This window comes from Myotis daubentonii, chromosome 2, assembly GCF_963259705.1.
Source record: "Myotis daubentonii chromosome 2, mMyoDau2.1, whole genome shotgun sequence".
Classification (NCBI taxonomy): Eukaryota; Metazoa; Chordata; class Mammalia; order Chiroptera; family Vespertilionidae; genus Myotis; species Myotis daubentonii.
In genome coordinates, this window is record NC_081841.1 from 74,130,604 (window position 1) to 74,151,739 (window position 21,136).

The following is a 21,136-nucleotide window of genomic DNA, read 5'->3' on the forward strand; positions in this document are numbered from 1 at the left end:
AATAATGGAAGAGGTTTCTCTCCTCTCCTTTTTCCTGGAGCATTTACTTAAGAAAACTTGTAACTCTAAGTGCTTCCTCCTTTATTTGAAACTAGAGGCCTGGTGCATGACATTCGTGCACGGGGGGTGGGGGGGTCCTCAGCCTGGCCTGCACCCTCTTGCAGTCCAGGACCCCCAAGTGGTCCTTAGCACTGCCACGGAGGCAGGAGAGGCTCCTGCCACCACCACTGCACTCACCAGCCTTGAGCCCAGCTACTGGCTGAGCAGCACTTCCCCTGTAGGAGTGCACTGACCACCAAGGGGCAGTTCCTGCATTGAGTGTCTGCCCCCTGGTGGTCAGTGTGTGTCATAGCGACCAGTCGTTCCTCTGGTCAATTTGCATATTAGCCTTTTATTATATAGGATGTATATAAATGCTTTTTTAAATCATAATAAGCAGTTGAAGAGACTATGTGGGTTGGGTAGTAGGGCTATACATATAAGAACATACATACAAAGCAAATGTGTGTATGTATTCATGTGTGCATAGGTTACATCCATGTGATCTGTGTCCGTGAATCTGAAGCTATACATTCATGCATATGAATGAACATATGTGGGTACACTTTTTACACATGTGTGCCTGTGGGCATGTGTGTGTTTATTTGATTATTATCTTAATAGCTGGCACTAAAATTTCTTTTAGGAAGTGTTTAGGAAAAGACCTTGGTGGGGCATATAGAAAAGTTCCAGAGTAACATCTGGAAATCAGAAGAACACCCCCACCCCCAAAATAAAGGACAAGGTAGAATATTTCTGCATAAAGAAATGGAGTATTGAAGGGAGGAGAAAAAGATGGGAGGAGTCAAAAATAGAATATTGAAGAGGAGGTGCCTTTACCATGGGAAATTCTCAAGGGACATATATCTAAGAATAAGAATGTCTAATAAATTGTAAGCTGCTGACACTGCTGCAATATTAACTTCCCTCCATGTCCCTCTCAAATTGTCTGCCATACACACAAAGCATCAAATTTGCGTGCAGATTTCCCCTGCTCTCTCCCTTTTCTTCTTCTTTTCTTTGATGGAAATCATCAAAGGCAGCAGAGTTCCACATCTGCTTCAAGTGACATAGAACAGGAATGGTAGAATAAATCATAAACCACACTAACTTATTGGAGATAGCACTCAGAGCCAGAGGTAACTTCAGTCGTGGGGTAGGCATTAGACATCCTTTCCGCAGGTTGTGAAGTGGGAGTCGGAGCTGATTTTCTTCAGATCTCAAGAGGCAGACTTGAATGACACGTGTATATTCTATTTAATCCCAGCTTAAGATGTAAAGTTTGTCCTCACCTGACAGTCACTACATCTTACTGATTCTACCTCCAAAAGAGGATTTTTCATTTTATTTTTCTAATTAGTTTCACAGACACAGCCACCTGCCTACTTCAGGTTGTCATAACCTCCTTTCTAAATCTCTGTATTTCAATCCAATCTGGTTCTTTATACCTCTCTCTCCACATTCTATCCACATCTTATCTCTCAATGACTCCCCAACACATTTTATTTATTTATTTATTTATTTATTTTTAAATCCTCACTGGAGGATATGTGTTTTTTTTTATTGATTTTTAGAGAGGGGAAGGGAGAGAAGGAGAGTGAAACATCCATCGGTTACCTTCAGTACACAACCCAGCAATGTGCCCTGAGCCAGAATCGAACCCAACACATTTTGGGTAACTCTTTAACAGACGCTGCTGTTAGTAAGCTCTGACTCATTCTTGACAACACCAACCCTGAACTCTATACTCCAGACAGACTTTCCCTCACCTCTCCTATCTCCCTATCCAATCTAGTTAATTCCTCCTCTAGTGAAATTTAGATGGCACTTTCTTCATGAATCCTTCTTTGACTCCACAAATCTAAATTATTACCCCTCCTATCTGACAATGTTTCCCATTAGACTAAACTCAACAAAAGCAGGGAATGGGTCTGACTTACCCACTATGCTCTCTCTAATGCATAGCTTATGAATATACAGTATTTGTTACATGAATGATCACAGTGGATAGTGCTGCATTGTAATCATGAGATAACATCTAAACTAATAAAAACCTAGGTGGTCCTCGCGCCCTCGCGCGTGACGTCATCACAAAATGGCCACCACAAGATGGCCATGTGCACAGCAAAGGCGGGGCCTGGTGGCCACTCTGCGCAGTGAGGCCTGGGGGTCCCGTGGCTCCATGCGGTGTGGAGGAGGCCGGTCCTGGCGGAAAAGGCGGGTTGTGGCAGGAGAGGGCAGTTGTGGGTGATCAGGACAGCAGGGGAGGGCAGTTGGGGGCAATCAGGCCAGCAGGGGAGGGCAGTTGGGGGTGATTGGGCCGGGAGGAGAAGGCAGTTTGGGGTGAATAGACCAGCAGGGGAGGGCAGTTGGGGGCTATCGGATCGGGCCTAAACAGGCAGTTGGACATCCCTGAGGGGTCCCAGATTGGAGAGGGTGCAGGCCAGGCTGAGAGATGCACTCCCATGCACAAATTTTGTGCACCAGGCCTCTAGTCCGATATAATAAAAGGCTAATATGCAAATTGTCCCCTCAACCTGGAGTTCCACCAGGAGTTCTATCAGGGGGTGGGGCTGTCTGGCCAACCACCTGAGGCCCCTCCCAACTGGCCCTGCCCCCGATCACTCCCCCCCCCAACCCTGATTGGGGTGGGCCAGTCGGACCCCACCCATGCACGAATTCATGCACCAGGCCTCTAGTGTGAATATAATGATTTAAAATATAGGAGCACTATACAGATTTGTAACATTATCTACTAGAGGCCCAATACACACAATTCATGCAAGAATAGGCCTTCCTTCCCCCAGCTACTGGCACCGGCTTCCCTCTGGGACCTGGGACCCGGGTTTCCCTAGCAGCCACGGCTTCATCTGGAAGAATATCTAGTCTAATTAGCACATTACACTTCTATTATTATAGATTATCAACCCATTCTAGGAATTCCTTGTGATACAACATATGCCAGGAGTTACATGAGGTGGAAAATCACAAAGATAAACTGACTATCAGATATATGACAGTTCCAGAACCAACTACCCCTCTGTGTGGAGAAAAACCACGTGTCCCCAGAAGATAAGCCTGTTTTAGGTGGAGCATTGCCCCTAGCCCAGTGGCACAGCCCTGTAAAACCTTTGTTTGTTTGTTTAATCCCCACCTGAGGATATTTTTTCCATTGATTTTTTTTTTTTAGAAGGAGAAGTGAGGAGGAGAGACAGAGAGAAACATCGATGTGAGAGAGACACATCAGTTGGTTGCATCTGGCACGTGCCCCAACCAGGGCCAGGGATTGAGCCTGCAACTAAGGTAGGTGGCCTTGACTGGAATCCAACCTGAGACAGGTTCATTCTGGAGGCAGAAGCTCTAACCACTGAGAAAAATGCTAGGGCCCTGGAAAGCCTTTAAAAGTACTAAGAAATAAGCTCTTCACGGCTTACATTGTGGATTTGGGTGGGGGCAGAGGTAACATTACAGGGAATAAAAGCTATGCTTCGATTCAGAGCACTGGGGTCTGAGTCTGAGAGGCAGAACCTCCAGGGAAACACCAACCATTGGCCATTCACACAAATAAATGCCCCTGCTCAGGAAGGAGAACCAGCTAAGAAGAGAAGCCCACTCCTCCAGCCCCACAGGACCCACAAAATCCAACACCTGGAATTAAACCTTTGTACACATACACAAACTTACAATATAAAAATCGCCAAGTTGGTATTGTTTGCCTTTTCTTCGCCCACACTGATGACTATAAGTGCTTTTTTTAATAAAAGGAAGCACATTTGTTCTAGAAGTTAAATGACAAGAATGTGAAATTAGTCAGCTTCTCTCGGAAGTAGTCATCTTGAGAAATGTAACAATGCTTTATGGCATACCTATTTTTCCCAAATTGCCGATATTCGTAAATTGTAAGGGACTGATCATGAATAAAAAAGAACCCAACCAGCTCTCTGCAAGCATCACGTCCATTTCTAGAATAAGAAAATAATATCAAAAGTTTTCGAATAAGATCACTTTCAAATTAAATAATAAGCTAAAATCATCTCGTCAGAGGGATGATATTAACTCCCTGGAGTGTGTGGCAATGAGCAGGGGTTAGGGCCATGGTCGGCAAACTGCGGCTCGCAAGCCACATGAGGCTCTTTGGCCCCTTGAGTGTGGCTCTTCCTAAGCCTTAGGAGAACCCTAATTAAGTTAATAACAATGTACCTACTTATATAGTTTAAGTTTAAAAAATTTGGCTTTCAAAAGAAATTTCAATCGTTGTACTGTTGATATTTGGCTCTGTTGACTAATGAGTTTGCCGACCACTGGAGGGGAAGCCACGGGAAGAACATGCCACAGCTTGTGCAGTGCCCATTTTAGTTAGATTTGGATGGAGAAAAAGCTTTAGCTTACACTGATATGAACATGGATAAACAGATTACTAATTTGATATAGACTTTTAAGGTAAAGTGAAAGATCTTTAAAAAAATGTTGAGTTTTCAAGAAGCCAATCAAGGATGTGCATTTATTACCCTTTGTCCAAGAAAGTTTAAAATCATTAAACAAACATGATAGTTAAAAAAAAAAGACTTTACCAGTAGTGTACACAAAGAATATCAAGTAGCATTTACATTTTACTGGAAGTTTATAAGACAGCGAAAAGAGAGTTAAGAATCATCTACTTTGTCATCTTCTTGCATCTATCAATAATCTACTCTAACTTAAGCCATTAACATGAAATTATATAAAGCAGCTTACATAAAGGTTATTTTTTCCATGGCTTAGAATCTTCTGGTAATAATATATACCTTTTAAAAATTCACTTCTCTATTTCTTTTCTAAAGACATTTTAAAATCACATTTTAAATAACTTCTAATTAAAATGCTTTTAGTTAGGTTCATACTTCCTATAATTTTTATAACAGATCGATATATATTACCTAAAAATGTTTTTTCTAAATTCACATTTTCACTTATTTGTGACAAATTTAACTAATCTCACTATTGTCATTTCTATTTGAAAATAGGATACATTTTATAATCATAAGATTTAAAAGTTTAATAAAATTATAATTACCTTGATATGATCCTACAGTCAAATTGTACTTTATGAGAAAGCATATTTTCGGTTAATGTAGAATGTGTTTTTATCCTGTTAAGAAACACATTTGTCAACAATGATTTTAAAGTTACATACACTTGATATAAATAATAAAAGTACAAAAAAAGTTGTTAATGTTTTGAAATGCACAAATTGCATTAAGATGACCATTTAACCTCTTTTTTCCAGATTGATCATTGCAGCAGACACATAAGTATAAACCTAAAATATGGCACGCAAGACGAGCAACTTTTATGTTAGAATGTACAGTAGCATAGTGCTATGTGACTGGCACTGCTGCAGGGCTAACCCGACGGCATTTCTAACCCTATTCTCCTTGTTTTCCTTCCACCATAGAATTTGCTTTCTTAGCCTCTTCAATTTTACGTGACCGAGCAGCCCAGTTCTACCAATAAACTTCCAAGAAAGACTGGTTTGTCCGGATAAGAGAGTGGCATGGGAAGAGCTCCTGACTGTGAACATGGCAGGGATATGACACTAGGAGCCACTATACCCATCAAGCAACCATGTCAGAAAGGCCAATCAAACCTGGAAAAAGTCAGCCCAGAGCTGTGCCATTTCTGAGCTACTGAAGTAAAACCAACAACAACGTCCAGAAGCTAGTTATATATAAAAAATAAATCCTGACTTGTTTAAGTCACTAGCAGTCAGGTTTTCAGTAGGGGTAGCTCAAAACATTTCTTACCAAAATCCAGGCGAGTGCAAAAGAGAATTCGATGAGGTTTTAGCCTTGGAGTTGGTCCATGAGACCTCAGATCAGACATTTAGTCTTTACGGCCTTCAGACGGCACTGAGTGATCTCACAAAGACTGCTCTTCTTAAAGTTCTGTTTAATAATATGAAGCAAAGCACCAATGTACACACGTTGGCACTCTACTACCAATAATCTCCATGTTAAGAAATCTTAATATTCAGTGATATATTTTTAATTGCCTTCCTAAATGGTCTTATGATATATCCTGCAGGTGTAATAACATTGCAACAATGCAAATTGCAAGGGATATAAAGATCTTCAAGTGTTTTATTTCTATAAAACCTAGGTCTCTATGAAAGGTAAACAGGATACAGCCAACAAGAGGCAGTAGACCAAATGAGTTTGTGAACACAGGGTAGAGCCATAAAAGCTTGATCATCTCAATTCAATTTAATCCATTAGTATTAATGTGCTTATTGAATGCCCATTATGTGCCACAAACAACTCTAAATGCTGAGAAAGTAACAGCTTTAATAATAGTTACTATTTATTGAGAACTTCCTAGACACTATTATTAAAATCACTTCAATGTGTATTGGCTTATTTAATGCTTGCAATAACTCTGTGAAGTAATTATTATTATCCCCATTTCACAAGTAAATTTTACATAGACATACAGTTAGTACATGGCAAAGCTAGAAAAAAAATCTTGCTCATAGCCATTACATTATATTGCTTCTCAAAGGTGAACAGAACTCAGCATAACAGTGATAAGTTGAAGTAATAGCTTCAATGAGTCTAGTGACTCCGTGAAAACATAAAAGAAGTAAACAGGCATCTATATTATTAATGGAAAGTTCCATATTGGGCTTTTAGGTATCTGATAAGCAGTAACAATAACCTACCCAAGTTCTTAACCGATACAGAAATAAGAATTAAGCAGGTTAAGATCAAAATATGAATTTTATTATTGAGTTTAAGAATACAGCAACAGGAAGTTAAGTCTTTGATGCTAGAATTTAACAGACAATTCACTCATTCCCATTGGGGAGGTACTTGTAAAATATAATGCATAGAACAGAATGTGTACTTCTGCAGACAGCTGATTCCCAAGGAAGAGACGAGAAGACATGCCAATTTTCTGCTTCTAACTCTATAAAGCAGAATTTTCTCCTCTTCTATTGGGAATAATAAAAAAAGGGAGGGGGTGAAGTCCGTAAATTCAATAATTCTAATCAATATCCCCATAGAATTTTTCATAGAACTAAACTAACTTAATCAAAATTTCTATTAAAGAGAAAAGGGCCCAGTATGCTAAGACAATATTGAAGATAAACAAGCTGCAGGTATTTAATATAAAGCAATACTAATTAAGATGGAATTATAGCCCTAGTCAGTGTGGCTCAATGGAAACAGCTTCGGGTCCTGCACCAAAAGGTCATGGGCTTGCTTCCTGGTCAAGGGCACATACCTGTGTTGCAGCTTTGATCCCCAGCCCTGGTCTGGGTGCATGCAGAAGGCAACCAATAGATGTGTCTCTCTCACAGCAATGCTTCTCTCTCTCCCTCTCCCCATCCCTCTCCACCCTCCCACTCTCTCTAAAAATCAGCGGAAGAAAATATCCTGGGGTGAGAATTAACAACAACAACAACAATAAAAAAGATAGAATTATATTGGTGCAAAAATATATTACAGGTAGATGAGACCAAAGAAAAAGCCTAGAAGCCTACCATGAATTTATAACAACTTGATAAATGGCATTAAAAGTCAGAGAGATAATGAGTTTATGGTTGGCAGAAAATTTTTAAAGAAGATAGAGAAGCCCCGATGGTGTGGCTCATTTGGTTGAGCATTGACCCATGAGCCAAGAGGTCACCGGTTGATTCTCGGCCAGGGCACATGCCCAGGTTGCAGGCTCAATCCCCAGTAAGGGGCGTGCAGGAGGAAACCAATCAATGTTTCTCTCATACATGGATTATTCTCTCTCCTGCTTTCCCTCTCCATTCCTTTATCTCTCTCAAATAAAAAAAATATATATTTAAAAAATAATACACAAAGGACACTAACAACAAATGGAAAGAATGGCAAACTGAAATTAAGAACGCTGATCAAGAGAGTGTAAAGGCAACCACAGGGTAGGAAAATAGATGTTCAGCAAATACAACTGAAAAGGGAATTGTAACTAGAATCCTATCTAATAAGAAAGAAACATGGTAATCGGCGTACGACCACTACCCTTCCCATTGGATAATCAGGGCGATATGCAAATTAACTGCTAGCCAAGATGGCGGCCAGCAGCCAGCAGCTTGAAACTAACATGAGGCTTGCTTGCTTCAGTGATGGAGGACTCCGACGTTCCCCGCCTGTCCATGCAGGCCTCTGAGCTGCAAGCAACATTGTAACAAACAGAGAAGCTAAACAAAACCCCAGAAACCTGCCAGGCTTCAGCCAGCAGGATCGCAACATTGTAAGCAAAGGCCAGAAACCTACTTTCAGCAGTGGAGGCTTAAGAGCTGGAGCCAAGCCTCAAAGCTAAAGCTGGCTCAGAATAAAAAAAAAAAAAAAAAATTAAATTAAAAAAAGAGCAGTTGGGAGCTTCAGTCACCCCCAGCCTGAAAACAGCCCTTAGCTCCTCACCCAGACTGGCCAGGCACACCAGTGTGGACCCCCACCCTGAAGGGTGTGTGACCAGCTGTAAACAGCCATTATCCCCTCACCCAGGCTGGCCAGGCACCCCAGTGGGGACCCCCACCCTGATCCGGGACACCCTTCAGGGCAAACCAGCCGGCCCCTACCCGTGCGCCAGGCCTCTACCCTATATAGTAAAAGTGTAATATGCCTCCCGGCACCCGGATCAGCGTGACAGGGGGCAGCACCCAAACCCCCTGATCGCCCTGCGGCTCTGTGTGTGACAGGGTGTGGTGCCCCAACCCCCTGATCAGCCCTGCTCTGTGTGTGACAGGGTGCGGCGCTCCAACCCGCCCGCCCCCCATGGGCCCTGCTCTGTGTGTAAGGGGTAGAGCCATAACCTCCCCATCGGCCCTGCCCTGAGTGTGAGAGTGGCGGCACCCCAACCCCCTGATGGGCCCTGCTCTGTGCATGACAGGGGGTAGCACCTCAACCTCCCCATCCACCCTGCCTTGAGTGTGACAGGGGGCGGTGCCCCAACCCCCCAATCGGCCCTACCCTGAGTGTGACTGAGGGTGGAATCACAACCTCCCGATCGCCCTGCTCTGTGCATGACAGGGGACAGCGCCCCAACTCCCCAATCAGCCCTGCTCTGAGCCTGACCAGGGGCTGCACCTAGGGATTGGGCCTGCCCTCTGAAACCTGGGAGCAGGCCTAAGCCAGCAGGTCGTTATCTCCCAGGGGGTCCCAGACTGCAAGAGGGCACAGGCCAGGCTGAGGGACCCCCCTCCCCCCCGAGTGCACAAATTTTTGTGCACCGGGCCTCTGGTGTATAAATAGGTTCCACAGCCAATATGAAAAAGATAACCCAATATATTTGAAGGGAAGTTTCATATAAGAATATATTTAGATGACCAATATTCATATGTAGAAGTACTAAACTTCATTATTCTCTAGTGAAATGTAAATTAAAATTACCAATACATCCCCATAAGAACTAAAATAAAAAAATATAGAGAATACCAACCAGGAGCAAATATATGGTGCAATTAGCATCCTCTTACTGTAACTAGTGACAGTGTTAATTGCAATCACTTTGGAAAATTATTTGGCAATATTTTAAAAAATATGTTATATATAGATTTCAGAGAGAGAAGGTAAAGGGAGAGAGAGATAAAAACAGCAACGACGAGAGAATCATGCATTGGCTGCCTCCTGCACGCCCCTTACTTGGGATCGAGCCCACAACCAAGTCATGTGCCCTTACCAGGAATGAAACAGTGACATCCTGATTCATGAGTCGATGCTCAACCACTGAGTCACCCCAGCCAGCTGTTAATATTTGTTAAAGTTGAACACTTGCATACTAAATGGTCCAATGATTCCACTTCTAAGTAGGTACTGACCAGAAATGAATTCATATATTCACAAAAAGGCATGCAAAAAGTTCCTGGCAACATTATTCATAACATGTCAAATGTCCATATAAGCATGGACATTTACCATATATATCATAAATGAATTATGGTATATTTACATAATGAAATACTGTACAGCAATTAAAATAAAGGACACCTATTAATAATAACATGGACAAAATGTACAAACATAATGTTGAGCAAAATAAGCCAGATACAGAATCTACACTTTGTGATTTCACTGAAGTGCATAACCTCTGATAGTGGGACAGAGAAGTCAACCTGCAGTGGCAGAGGGTGTGGACAGTAACTGGGAGACAGCACTAAGGGCGGGGTGTTGGGGAACAGGGTCCCTTCTATTTCTTGATCTAGAAACTTGTTCAGGCTGAGAAAATTCATATGCCGTACACCCAAAATGTGTATACTTTGTGAGAGTGTATTTTATTTTAATAAAACTTTAAAAGAGAGAGATTTAGATATGTGATAGCTGAATGATGGTCCCCTAAAGACGTCCATGTCCTAATTAATCCTCAGAACATGTAAATATGTTAATTTACATACGATGGCAGATGAAAGAGCTGGGGATGAGGAGATTGCCCGGGATTACCCACGTGGCTCAGTGCCATCACGTGGGTCTTTATAGGAGGGAAGCAGAGGAACACGTGAGACAGAAGAGTGGCAGAGTGAGATAACACAAGAAGGCTTGCCCAGCCATTGCTGGCTTGGAACAAGGGAGAAGGGCCATGAGCCATGAGCCAAGCAATGAAGCTGAAAAAGACAAGAAAACAGGTTCTTCCCTGACCCTCCAGAAGGAATGTGCCTGTCAAGGCACCTCCCACGGGTCTGACCTCTAGAGCTGTAAGAGGATAAATCTGTGTTGCCTTACAATACTGTCTGTGGTCATTTGTTACAGCAGCAGTAGGAAATTAATGCATGATCCATTCACATGTTTGAAGTCATGATAATTAAAGCTTCCAGAAAATAAGAATAAGACACAAAGATAAAAGTTATAAGTAACTACCTGACAATTACAGTCTGAAAACATAAAAGAATTGCAGTGGAACTGGTAGATTTTCTATGTCTTTTAAAGCTGAGGCTAGATGTCAACAGTCAGTGAAGTTGTTGAGAAATTTAAGTGACATGCACCAGAGGCCTATGAAAGCCCATTCCAGCCAAAGGCTGTTATAAGATACAAAGTAAAATGCAAAATAATAACTTTAAACAACACCAACTTTGAATGTAATACATACCAATGAGATTCAGCCAATATATATTGCGTACATACCAATGTCTCAGTTACTGTGTCATATATTCTATACAGAAGGACATATCTATTCTCTCCTAAGGTTGTGGCTGTTATTCCTAAATTACAGATAGAAAACCTAAAGGGCAAACTTTATCCCAGTATCGTAAAGTGGAAGAACTAGAATCTAAACTCCAAAAATCCACTTCCTTTTAAATTGCAAAAAGCAAAACACTTTTCAGTTGGACGCAAAATAACATTTTAAAAAACACATGTATAAATACCACAGGCTCAATTTACATTGATTGGTAAGCTCTTCTTACTTTGTTTCATGTAGTGTTCTTTTCCTAAACCGAAGAGGTGTTAGGTTTGAATCTGGAAGGACACAAGCACCTTCTGGTTTCTCAGTGGTTAAGTTTTGCTCTGGATCACTGATTACAGCCCTATGCCACAAAACACAAAGTCCGACATTGAAGTGGGATAATCCATTGTGCCAGCGTTCACATATTGGTAGGCAGTAGAAAAAGCCCATGTATGAATGCAAATTTATACTGCTATCAGAATTCTGTATTTGTCAGATGTTAAATGAATAATCACCTTGTGGTGGGATGGTGGGGTGGAAACATTATTAAAGTGAGCTCATGAGATAATGGAAGGAGATACATTGAATACTGTAAGTATAATTATTTATTTCAGATAATTTACTGAAAAACATGCATGTGGAATATTATTCTTTCTCTCTACCACCTCATCAAAGACTTTTTTCTAAAGCTAAACTTGTCTTACTTCTTCTCAAAGGTGTCCTAGACCTAGACTCTTCCGTTTTCTTTTGAAATCTTGCAGTATTTACACATTCTTATGCAATGGAGCACAGAAGGTGCTAAATCTTTATATAGTTTTCTAAGGGTTGTGAAACTTAGATTACGTTCTACAATTCTATAGTTAGTCCTACTGTTCCCAAACTCTACGCCAAGTCATTCTGAGGTGCTCCAGGGAACTCTCAGGGACACTGAAGGATATTTTTAGTTTTTGAGGGAAACAGTATTTTGTTTGGACACCACATGAACTACTAGCTCAAAGTAACTCACAGTTTCAACAAGACACACTCCCTCAGTGAAGTCACATCTTTGCAAAGCAGGGCTTTCTACAGTGCTGTGGTAAACAGCAAGTGCCATATGAAATAGAAAGTGACTGTGGCAGCATCATAAACAGGTCCAAGGTTTGAGAGACTGTGCAGTGCCCCCAAAAGGTACATACATCCCATTAGCAAGTAATTATGGCTACTTAAGAATGAGAAAAATATGTCTTCTTTTAATTCACGTGCTGTTGTTTTTCAAAGCCATTAAATAGGAAGTGCATGCTCATTCAGTTGTTTAGACAAAAATCCTATCTAATAAAAGAGTAACATGCAAATTAACTGTCACTTCACAATAAAGATGGTGGCTCCCACAGCCAATAAAGAGGGAATATGCAAATTGATGCGACAAAGATGGCGGTGCCGGCCAGAGCCACAGAGCCAACTGGAGCCACAGAGCCAACTGGAGGAGAGCAGGCGGGAGGCTTGGCTTGGCTTCTTGGGTCACCCCAGCGACCCAGAAAGCTAAGCCTGGCTCTGTGGCCACTGCCCAGACAAAGCCATAGTGGCAGGGCTGAGGCAGAGGTGGTTAGGAGAGATCAGGCCAGGAAGGGAGGGCAGTTGGGGGTGACCAGGCTGGCAGTGGGGGAAGTTGGGGGTGAGCACGCCGGTGGGGGGCAGTTGGGGGTGAGCAGGCTGGCAGGCAGAGTGGTTAGGGGAGAACAGGCAGGCAGGCAGGTGAGCGGTTAGGAGCCAGCAATCCCAGATTGTGAGAGGGGTGTCTGACTGCCAGTTTAGGCCCGATACCTATGGGCAGTCAGACATCCCCCAAGGGGTCCCAGATTGGAGAGGGTGCAGGCCAGGCTGAGGGACACTGCCCCCACAACCGTGCACAAATTTCGTGCACCTGGCCTCTAGTATTCAATAAATAGAAATAATGGGTATTATTATTTCTATTTAAAAAGTACTAAAACACTATGAGGGCATTGAACAGAGAAAGTTTGGGATTGAGTTAACAACTTATTGATTAGCCAAGGATATGGGTCATCAGGCATAAAAAAATGTATTTTTTAAATTTATCTTTATTATTGAAAGTATTTTAGATGTCCCTCCTCCTCCCCCACCCCCATTGGCTCCTTCTAGCTGCCCCATGCTCCCACTCTAGTGTCCATGAGTTATGCATATATGCATATGTTACATTTAATCTCTTCCCACCCACCCCTGCCTTTCCTCTGTGATTCATCAGACTGTTCCATGTTTCTATGTCTCTGGATCTATTTTGTTCATCAGTTTATTTTGTTCATTAGATTCCATATATGAGTGAGATTATGGGATACTTATCTTTCTCTGACTGGCTTATTTTGCTTAGCATAATACTCTACAGGTCCCTCCATGCTGTTGCAAAGGGTAAGAGATCCCTCTTTTATACTGCTGCATAGTATTCCGTGGTGCAAATGTACCACAGCTTTTTTATCCACTCATCTACTGATGGGCACTTGGGCTGTTCCCAGGTCTTAGCTATTGTAAGTTGTGCTGCTATGAACATGTTCTGAATGGATTTCTGTCAGCAGTGACTCTCACCGGCATAGGTGGTCCAGCATCACTTGCTCTGCAACGCTCTGTTTCTTCTTTTCAGCAGCCACAATTTCCTGAGAAGAGAAATAAGGAAAGTCACACTGTCCATAAGGCAGAATATACTACAGTTAATTCAAGAGTCCTAAAATATAAACCATCCCCAGTACCTGAAGCTGAAATTGAATTGCAATCATTAATGCTATAGCAAAAATCTAACAAACAAAGGCTCCCATCATTAAAAGAGTAATATTTTTTACACATATAATCCATTAATAATCCTTGATCAACTTTTCTCAATTAGTGTTTTGACTAAACTATCTTCATACTATTTTTTGCTTTTCCAAAAGTATTTTTACTGCATTTTAGGTTTCATAAACTAATTTGTAATCACTCAAGTCCAATTAGATTATCAAGTAACTATAGTCACTAAAATGTTTCTTTTGAAGGATTAGTCAAAAATGGTGAAAAGATTAAGAAGTCAAATAAAACTTGTTCTATTTTCAGAATATAAATTATTGTCATCCATCTCCATGGATCATTCCAATAAACATTCCAATAAATGAATTCAAGTATGTAATGTTGCTTAAGATAGAGGCTTTGTACCTTTAGAGAGAGAATGCTATTTGAAACTGACACAAGATTTAAATTAGAATAACTAAAGGTATATTATAAAAACAAAAAGTACAAACTCCTAAGAAACCTGGAAACATTGGGCACAATCATTTAATTGTTAGTCTGCAATTGAATTTAGATGTTTGTTGGGTAGAAATTTAAGATGCATGCTTTACACATTCAAATATGCCTCATTGGAGCTCATATCATCTATACTAATAAAGGAGTAATATGCTAATTAGACTGGACATCTTCCAGACAAAGCCACGCAGAGGTGGTTAGGGGCGATCAGGCTGGCAGGGGGGCAGTTAGGGGCAATCAGGCCAGCAGGGGAGGGCAGTTAGGGGCAATCAGGCCAGCAGAGGAGCAGTTAGGGAGTGATCAAACCAGCAGGGGAGCAGTTAGGGGGTGAACCAGTTAGCAAGCAGAGGCGGTTGGGGGCAATCAGGCCAGCAGGGGAGCATTAGGGGCATCAGGCCAGCAGGCAGGCGAGTGGTTAGGAGTTAGCAGTCCCAGATTACGAGAGGGATGTCCAACTGCCGGTTTAGGCCTGATCCTTGTGGGGTCCTGGATTGGAGAGGGTGCAGGCTGGGCTGAGGGACCCCCGTACCCCCGTGCACGAATTTCATGCACTGAGCCTCTAGTGTAATATATAACTGCATCTTGTGGTCTTAAGCTTGTGACACTTTATAATGATTTTTAAGAAGTTAGAAGAATTGTGTAACTTACAAGTAAAACATTTTATATCCAAGGGTGATTCAGAAAGTGGATACTGTCTAAAATGTGAAATTATATAGAATAAAGATCAGCCAGAACAGAGATGTAAAACCCAGAAGTGTTACTGGTGAAAGTGAAGTTCTTGGGGTGCATGAGGAAAATAATTTCCTGAGGCCCCATGGGATGATGGGGGTTAGTAGAAAGCCTTAATGATTATGTAAAATTACGGGTGTTCCCCTCTAAGGTCTTATCTCTGTTCATCCCACCATTGAAAGAGTTCAACTGTGTCTTCAGTAGGGCCAGAATAAAGGCCACTGCCCAGGATTTCTGCTCCATATTACAGTCCATTCCAGTCTATCCTCTGGCTAGCTTAGCTTGTGTTCCCAGCTGCAGTCCATTGCATGTGAGGCTTGCACAGCCATGGCCATGCACTGCTTAAGGCCACATGGCTATGGAGAGAGAACAGTGCTGTTCACAGAGCAAGAGGGAGCCAGCATGATCAAGAGATTTTGTCTGGAGATTTTAACTTTCCAACATTTTGCATGCTTTTGATGGGGTCCACACCCTAGCCAATCCATTGTTCCCCAGGCTAGACTGACAGACAAGCACCTTTCCTACGTCACCCTGACTTCACTGCGCATGCATCCATTTACTTTTTTATTTGATTTCTTCCCCCAGTGATCTTCAGGGAATGGACAAGTGGTTCCCATGGGGAGTGTGATGTTGCAGTTTCTTGGTGAAGCTGCCCAGATGACCATGATTATAATGTCTGGCCTCCCCTTTGCTCTCTTCCTATTATCAATATCAATAAACTAGCTAATTACACCAATAACAAGCAAACAAAAGAGCTGAGGTTAATAAATATGGAGCCTTTGCAGAAAGCCCACCGTAACTGTTGACATTTATGGTGGTTTATACTTTTTGGAAAGGTCAGAACCACCCTGAGGGACATTGATTTAGAGGTCTGTGTAAGCATAAAACAGATTAGATACAGAAGTCACACTGGTGCAAAGAATCTGATAACACTGAAAAATGACACGCAAACTAGAAGATATGAAATGGAAACCTCACTCTCACTGCTTCTGTCATCCAGTTAGGTGGCTAAATATTAAATTAAAAAGTAGCCACCTACATTTTAAAAATAAATAAACACTAATTTTTGATGTGTTCAACGTTTACTTACATAAACATTCCCTTGAAAAGCAAAGATAAATGAGGACTACCACAATCAAGTGAAATGTACTTGATAGTGAATTTAGATATATTGCCACTAATAAAGTAATTGTAAGGAAAAGAATTCCACTCACACCCGGTGGCTTTGGATTACACCAAGACCAAAACCCAACTGACCTTAAGCATTGGTGACATGCATTTCAAGTGTAACTTGAGACACATATCAAAGAACCCTTATATGAGACACTCTGTTGTCTTATAAAGTAGCTTTTTATCTTTAGAATGATCCTGCTAATATTCCTTATTCTACCAAACATCAATATCCTATCTAATAAAAGAGAAACATGGTAATTGGCGTACGACCGCTACCCTTCCCATTGGCTAATCAGGGCAATATGCAAATTACTGCCAGCCAAGATGGCAGCAGCAGCCAGGCAGCTTGAAACTAACATGAGGCTTGCTTGCTTCAGTGACGAAGGAAGCCAACGTTCCCCGCCTGCCTTGCCTGCCTCTGAGCCTGCAGTTTGAAACATTGTAACAAATATAGAAGCTAAACAAAACCCCAGAAACCTGCTTTCAGTGAGCTGGGATCTCAGAGCTAGAGTTATACATTGTTTGGATTATAGAACTGAAACAAACCAGATACCTGCTTTCAGCAGCGGAGGACTAAGAGCTAGAGCCTCAGAGCTAAAGCTGGCCCAGAATTAAAAAGAAAAAGAAAAAAAGGAGAGGTTGGGAGCTTCCGTCACCCGCCAGCCTGAAAACAGCCCTCAGACCCTCACCCAGACTGGCCAGGCACCCCAGTGGGGACCCCCACCCTGAAGGGTGTGTGGCCAGCTACAAACAGCCATCATCCCCTCACCCAGGCTGACCAGGCACCCCAGTGGGGACCCCCACCCTGATCCGGGACACCCTTCAGGGAAAACCAGCCGGCCCCCACACGTGCACCTGGCCTCTATCCTATATAGTAAAAGGGTAATATGCCTCCCAGCATGGGGATCAGCGGAGCCGCGAGGCCTCCCGGCACCAGGATCAGCGTGACAGGGGGCAGCGCCCAAACCCCCTGATCACCCTGCAGCTCTGTGTGTGACAGGGGGCGGGGCCACAACCTCCCTATCGGTCCTGCTCTGTTCCTGACAGGGGAAGGCGCCCCAACCCCCTTATCAGCCCTGCTCTTTGCCTGATGGGGGGGAGCTCCCCAACCCCCTGATTGCCCTGTGGCTCTGTGTGTGACAGGGTGCAGCACCCCAAACCCCTGATTGGCCCTGCTCTGTGTGTGACAGGGTGCGGCGCCCCAACCCCAACCCCCCCCCCCCACGGGCCCTGCTCTGTGTGTGACAGGGTAGAGCCATAACTTCCCCATCGGCCCTGCCCTGAGTGTGATAGGGTGCGGCACCCCAACCCCCTGATCCGCCCTGCTCTGTGCGTGACAGTGGGGAGCTCCCCAAACCCCTGATTGTCCCTGCTCTGTGCGTGACAGGGTACAGAGCCCCAACCCCTCTGATGGGCCCTGCTCTGTGTGTGACAGCGGGGAGCTCCCCAACCCCCTGATTGACCCTGCTCTGTGCGTGAGAGGGTACAGAACCCCAACCCCTCTGATGGGCCCTGCTCTGTGAGTGACAGGGGGCAGCGCCCCAACCCCTTGATTGGCCCCGCTCTGTGCGCAACAGGGGGTGGCGCCACAACCTCCCCATCGACCCTGCCCTGAGTGTGACAGGGTGCGGCACCCCAACCCCCTGATCCGCCCTGCTCTGTGCATGACAGGGGGAGCTCCCCAACCCCCTGATCGACCCTGCTCTGTGCGTGACAGGGTACAGAGCCCCAACCCCTCTGATGGGCCCTGCTCTGTGAGTGACAGGGGGCAGCGCCCCAACCCCTTGATTGGCCCCACTCTGTGCGTGACAGGGATGGAGCTGCAACCTCCCCATCGACCCTGCCTTGAGTATGACAGGGGGCGGTGCTCCAACCCCCCAATCAGCCCTACCCTGAGCGTGACGGAGGGTGGCATCGCAACCTCCCGATCCGCCCTGCTCTGTGCATGACAGGGGGCGGTGTCCCAACTCCCCAATTGGCCCTGCTCTGAGCCCGACCAGGGGCTGCACCGAGGGATTGGGCCTGCCCTCTGCCACCCGGGAGCAGGCCTAAGCCAGCAGGTCGTTATCTCCCGAGGGGTCCCAGACTGCGAGAGGGCACAGGCCGGGCTGAGGGACCCCCCTCCCCCCCGAGTGCACAAATTTTTGTGCACCAGGCCTCCAGTCTAATCTAATAAAAGAGAAACATGCAAATTGACCACACCTCTGCTATGCCCCAAGCCACACCCACCAGCCAATCAGAGTGACTATATACAAATTAACCCAATCAAGATGGTGGCTGATAGCCACAGAGCTGGAGCAAGCAGGAGGCTTGGTTGCCCCGGCGATAGAGGAAGCCAAGCTTCCCACCTGCCCTGGCTGGCTGTGGCCTCTGCTCAAGGCAACAAAGTTTCAATTGTAGAAGCTAAATAAATCTCAGATACCTGCTTCCAGCCACCCTCCACTGCGAGCTTGGGTGGCTGGGGGCTGTGACCAGCATGCAAATAGCCATCAGCCCCTCACCCAGGATGGCCACACCCTCATGGGGTGAGGGTCCCCACTGGGGGGCTTGGCCAGCCTGCAAACAGCCATCAGCCCCTCCCCAGGCTGGCCAGGCACCCCAGCAGGACCCACTCTCCCTGAAGGGGGTGTGGCCTACCTGAAAACAGCCCTCAGCCTCTCACCCAGGCTGGCCAGGCACCCCAGCAGGACTCCCACCCTGATCTGGGACACCCTTCAGGGCAAACCAGCCTGTCCCAACCCTTGCACCAGGCCTCTATCCTATATAATAAAAGGGTAATATGCAAATTGACCCTAACAGCAGAACAACTGGGAATGACTGGTCACTGTGACACACACTGACCACCAGGGGGCAGACGCTCAATGCAGGAGCTGACCCCTGGTGGTTAGTGTGCTCCCACAGGGTGAGCTCTGCTCAGCCACAAGCCAGGCTGATGGCTGCCAGTACAGCGGTGGTGGTGGGAGCCTCTCCCGCCTCCTCAGCAGCGCTAAGGAAGTCCGATTGTAGCTTAGGCCTGCTCCCTGCTGGCAAGTGGACATTCCCCTACGGCTCCCGGACTGCCAGAGGGATGTCTGACTGCCAGCTTAGGCCCAATCCCCTGGGGAGTGGGCCTAAGCCAGCAGGTGGTCATCCCCTGAGGGGTCCCAGACTGTGAGAGGGCACAGGCCGGGCTGAGGGAACCCCCGAGTGCACAAATTTTTGTGCACCGGGCCTTTAGTCTAAATAATATTAGGCATAGAAAATAATGTTATGTGGTTTTAGTAAAAAAAACTATAACAAGTTAACAAAGTGGGACATCCACAGAAAACCAGTCTACCTGGTGGAAACTGATTACACACAGCTGTCAGTTCAGAAGACAGTGATTCTGGATGAATTTGACCAAAATAAAAATATATTAATTTTCCCTTCAATGATAATGAAAATTTAACCGGCTTGATCCATATTGCTTTATTTTTATTTAGTTTATCTAAATGTGAATTTTCCCAACCTTTGAGGCAATATTCACTGGATTTCCATCATCTATTATAATCGTCCCTAAGATTTTCACCACCCAGGAGTGTCTGGGGTGGCCACTGGATTCCAACTTCAAGCAGGTTGGTCTAATGGGCGATGGGCACAATGCAATATCCAGATGGTATATCATAGAATTGCACACTTGAAACCTTTATAATTTTATTAGCTTATGTCACCCCAATTAATTTAATTTTTAAAAAGTAAACATCATTAAGTAAAATACTTCTATTGAAAAAATTTATTTTAATGTTAAAAAAAATGACATACCAGAACTGATCTAAGCAATACCCATCAAACAATATTAATTGATTTTGTAAAGGTTATAATATAGTTAATACTGAAAGTCTAAAGTTTTACTTCCCTTTTGCTAAAGAGCTTATATTTAATTCCAATCCTTTTCTTTAACAGCTCTGAATTTCTCTAGCTTTCTTAGCTTCTGACTTTGAAAAACATAACCAGACTACTGTGGGGGAGAGTCGATGACAAATAAATCCACTGACAAAGATTAGCCAATTAACATTAGGAACTTTATAAACAAAATTAGTGGTCCGGTGCATGGAATTCCCAGTGCTGGGGGTTCCCTCAGCCCAACGTGCACCCTCTCTAATCGGGCATCCCTCTTGCAATGTGGGACCACTGGTTCCTAACTGCTCACCTGCCTGCCTGTTCGCCCCTAACTGCCTCTGCCTGCCTGCCTATCACCCCTAACTGCCCTTCCCTGCCGGCCTGTTCTCACCCTCAACTGCCCTTCCCTGCTGGCCTGATCTTACCCCCAACTGCCCTCCCTGTCAGCCTGTTCTCAGCCCCAACTTCCCTCCCCTGCCAGCCTGATCTTGCCCCCAACAACCCTTCCCTGCTGGTCTGATCTTGACCCCAACTGCCCTCCCCTGCCGGCCTGATCACCCTAACTGCCTCTGCCTCGGCCCCCACCACCATGGCTTTGTCCAAAAGGAAGTTGGATGTCCGGAAAATGGCCGGTCGACCCAGTCTAATTAGCATACTACACTTTTATTAGTATAGAGAGATTATATAGGATAGGATTGCTTAAATAGTGGGGGGAGCCTTTTTCAGCAGGAGGAGATGCTCTTGGCAGACAAAAATACATAATCCCTATATCTGGACTGATAGCCAGCCATATGCACTATACTGCCAAACTGGTCATTAAAAAATTGAACCACTTTCTTACACCTTACACCAAACAGCTGTTACCATTAAAACCCCGCCTCAGCCCCCACCTTAGGTTCTGCCTTCACAGTTC

General features: G+C 44.3%; 1 protein-coding gene across 3 annotated transcripts in view; it reads right to left on the bottom strand.

Annotated features, from left to right (window-relative positions):
- Positions 1-21,136, bottom strand: part of CAPS2 (calcyphosine 2) — a 54,017-nt gene that overhangs the window by 16,578 nt on the left and 16,303 nt on the right. For 2 of the 3 annotated variants that reach the window (XM_059683662.1, XM_059683661.1), the window contains 4 exons: positions 13,777-13,844; positions 5,093-5,167; positions 3,906-4,001; positions 3,724-3,817 (listed from right to left, as the gene is read on the bottom strand). In XM_059683662.1, coding sequence (XP_059539645.1) covers positions 3,724-3,817; positions 3,906-4,001; positions 5,093-5,167; positions 13,777-13,844 — 333 coding nt within the window. Of the gene's footprint in view, positions 1-3,723; positions 3,818-3,905; positions 4,002-5,092; positions 5,168-11,443; positions 11,564-13,776; positions 13,845-21,136 lie in introns of all 3 variants that reach the window. The other variant, XM_059683663.1, reaches the window with a different exon arrangement.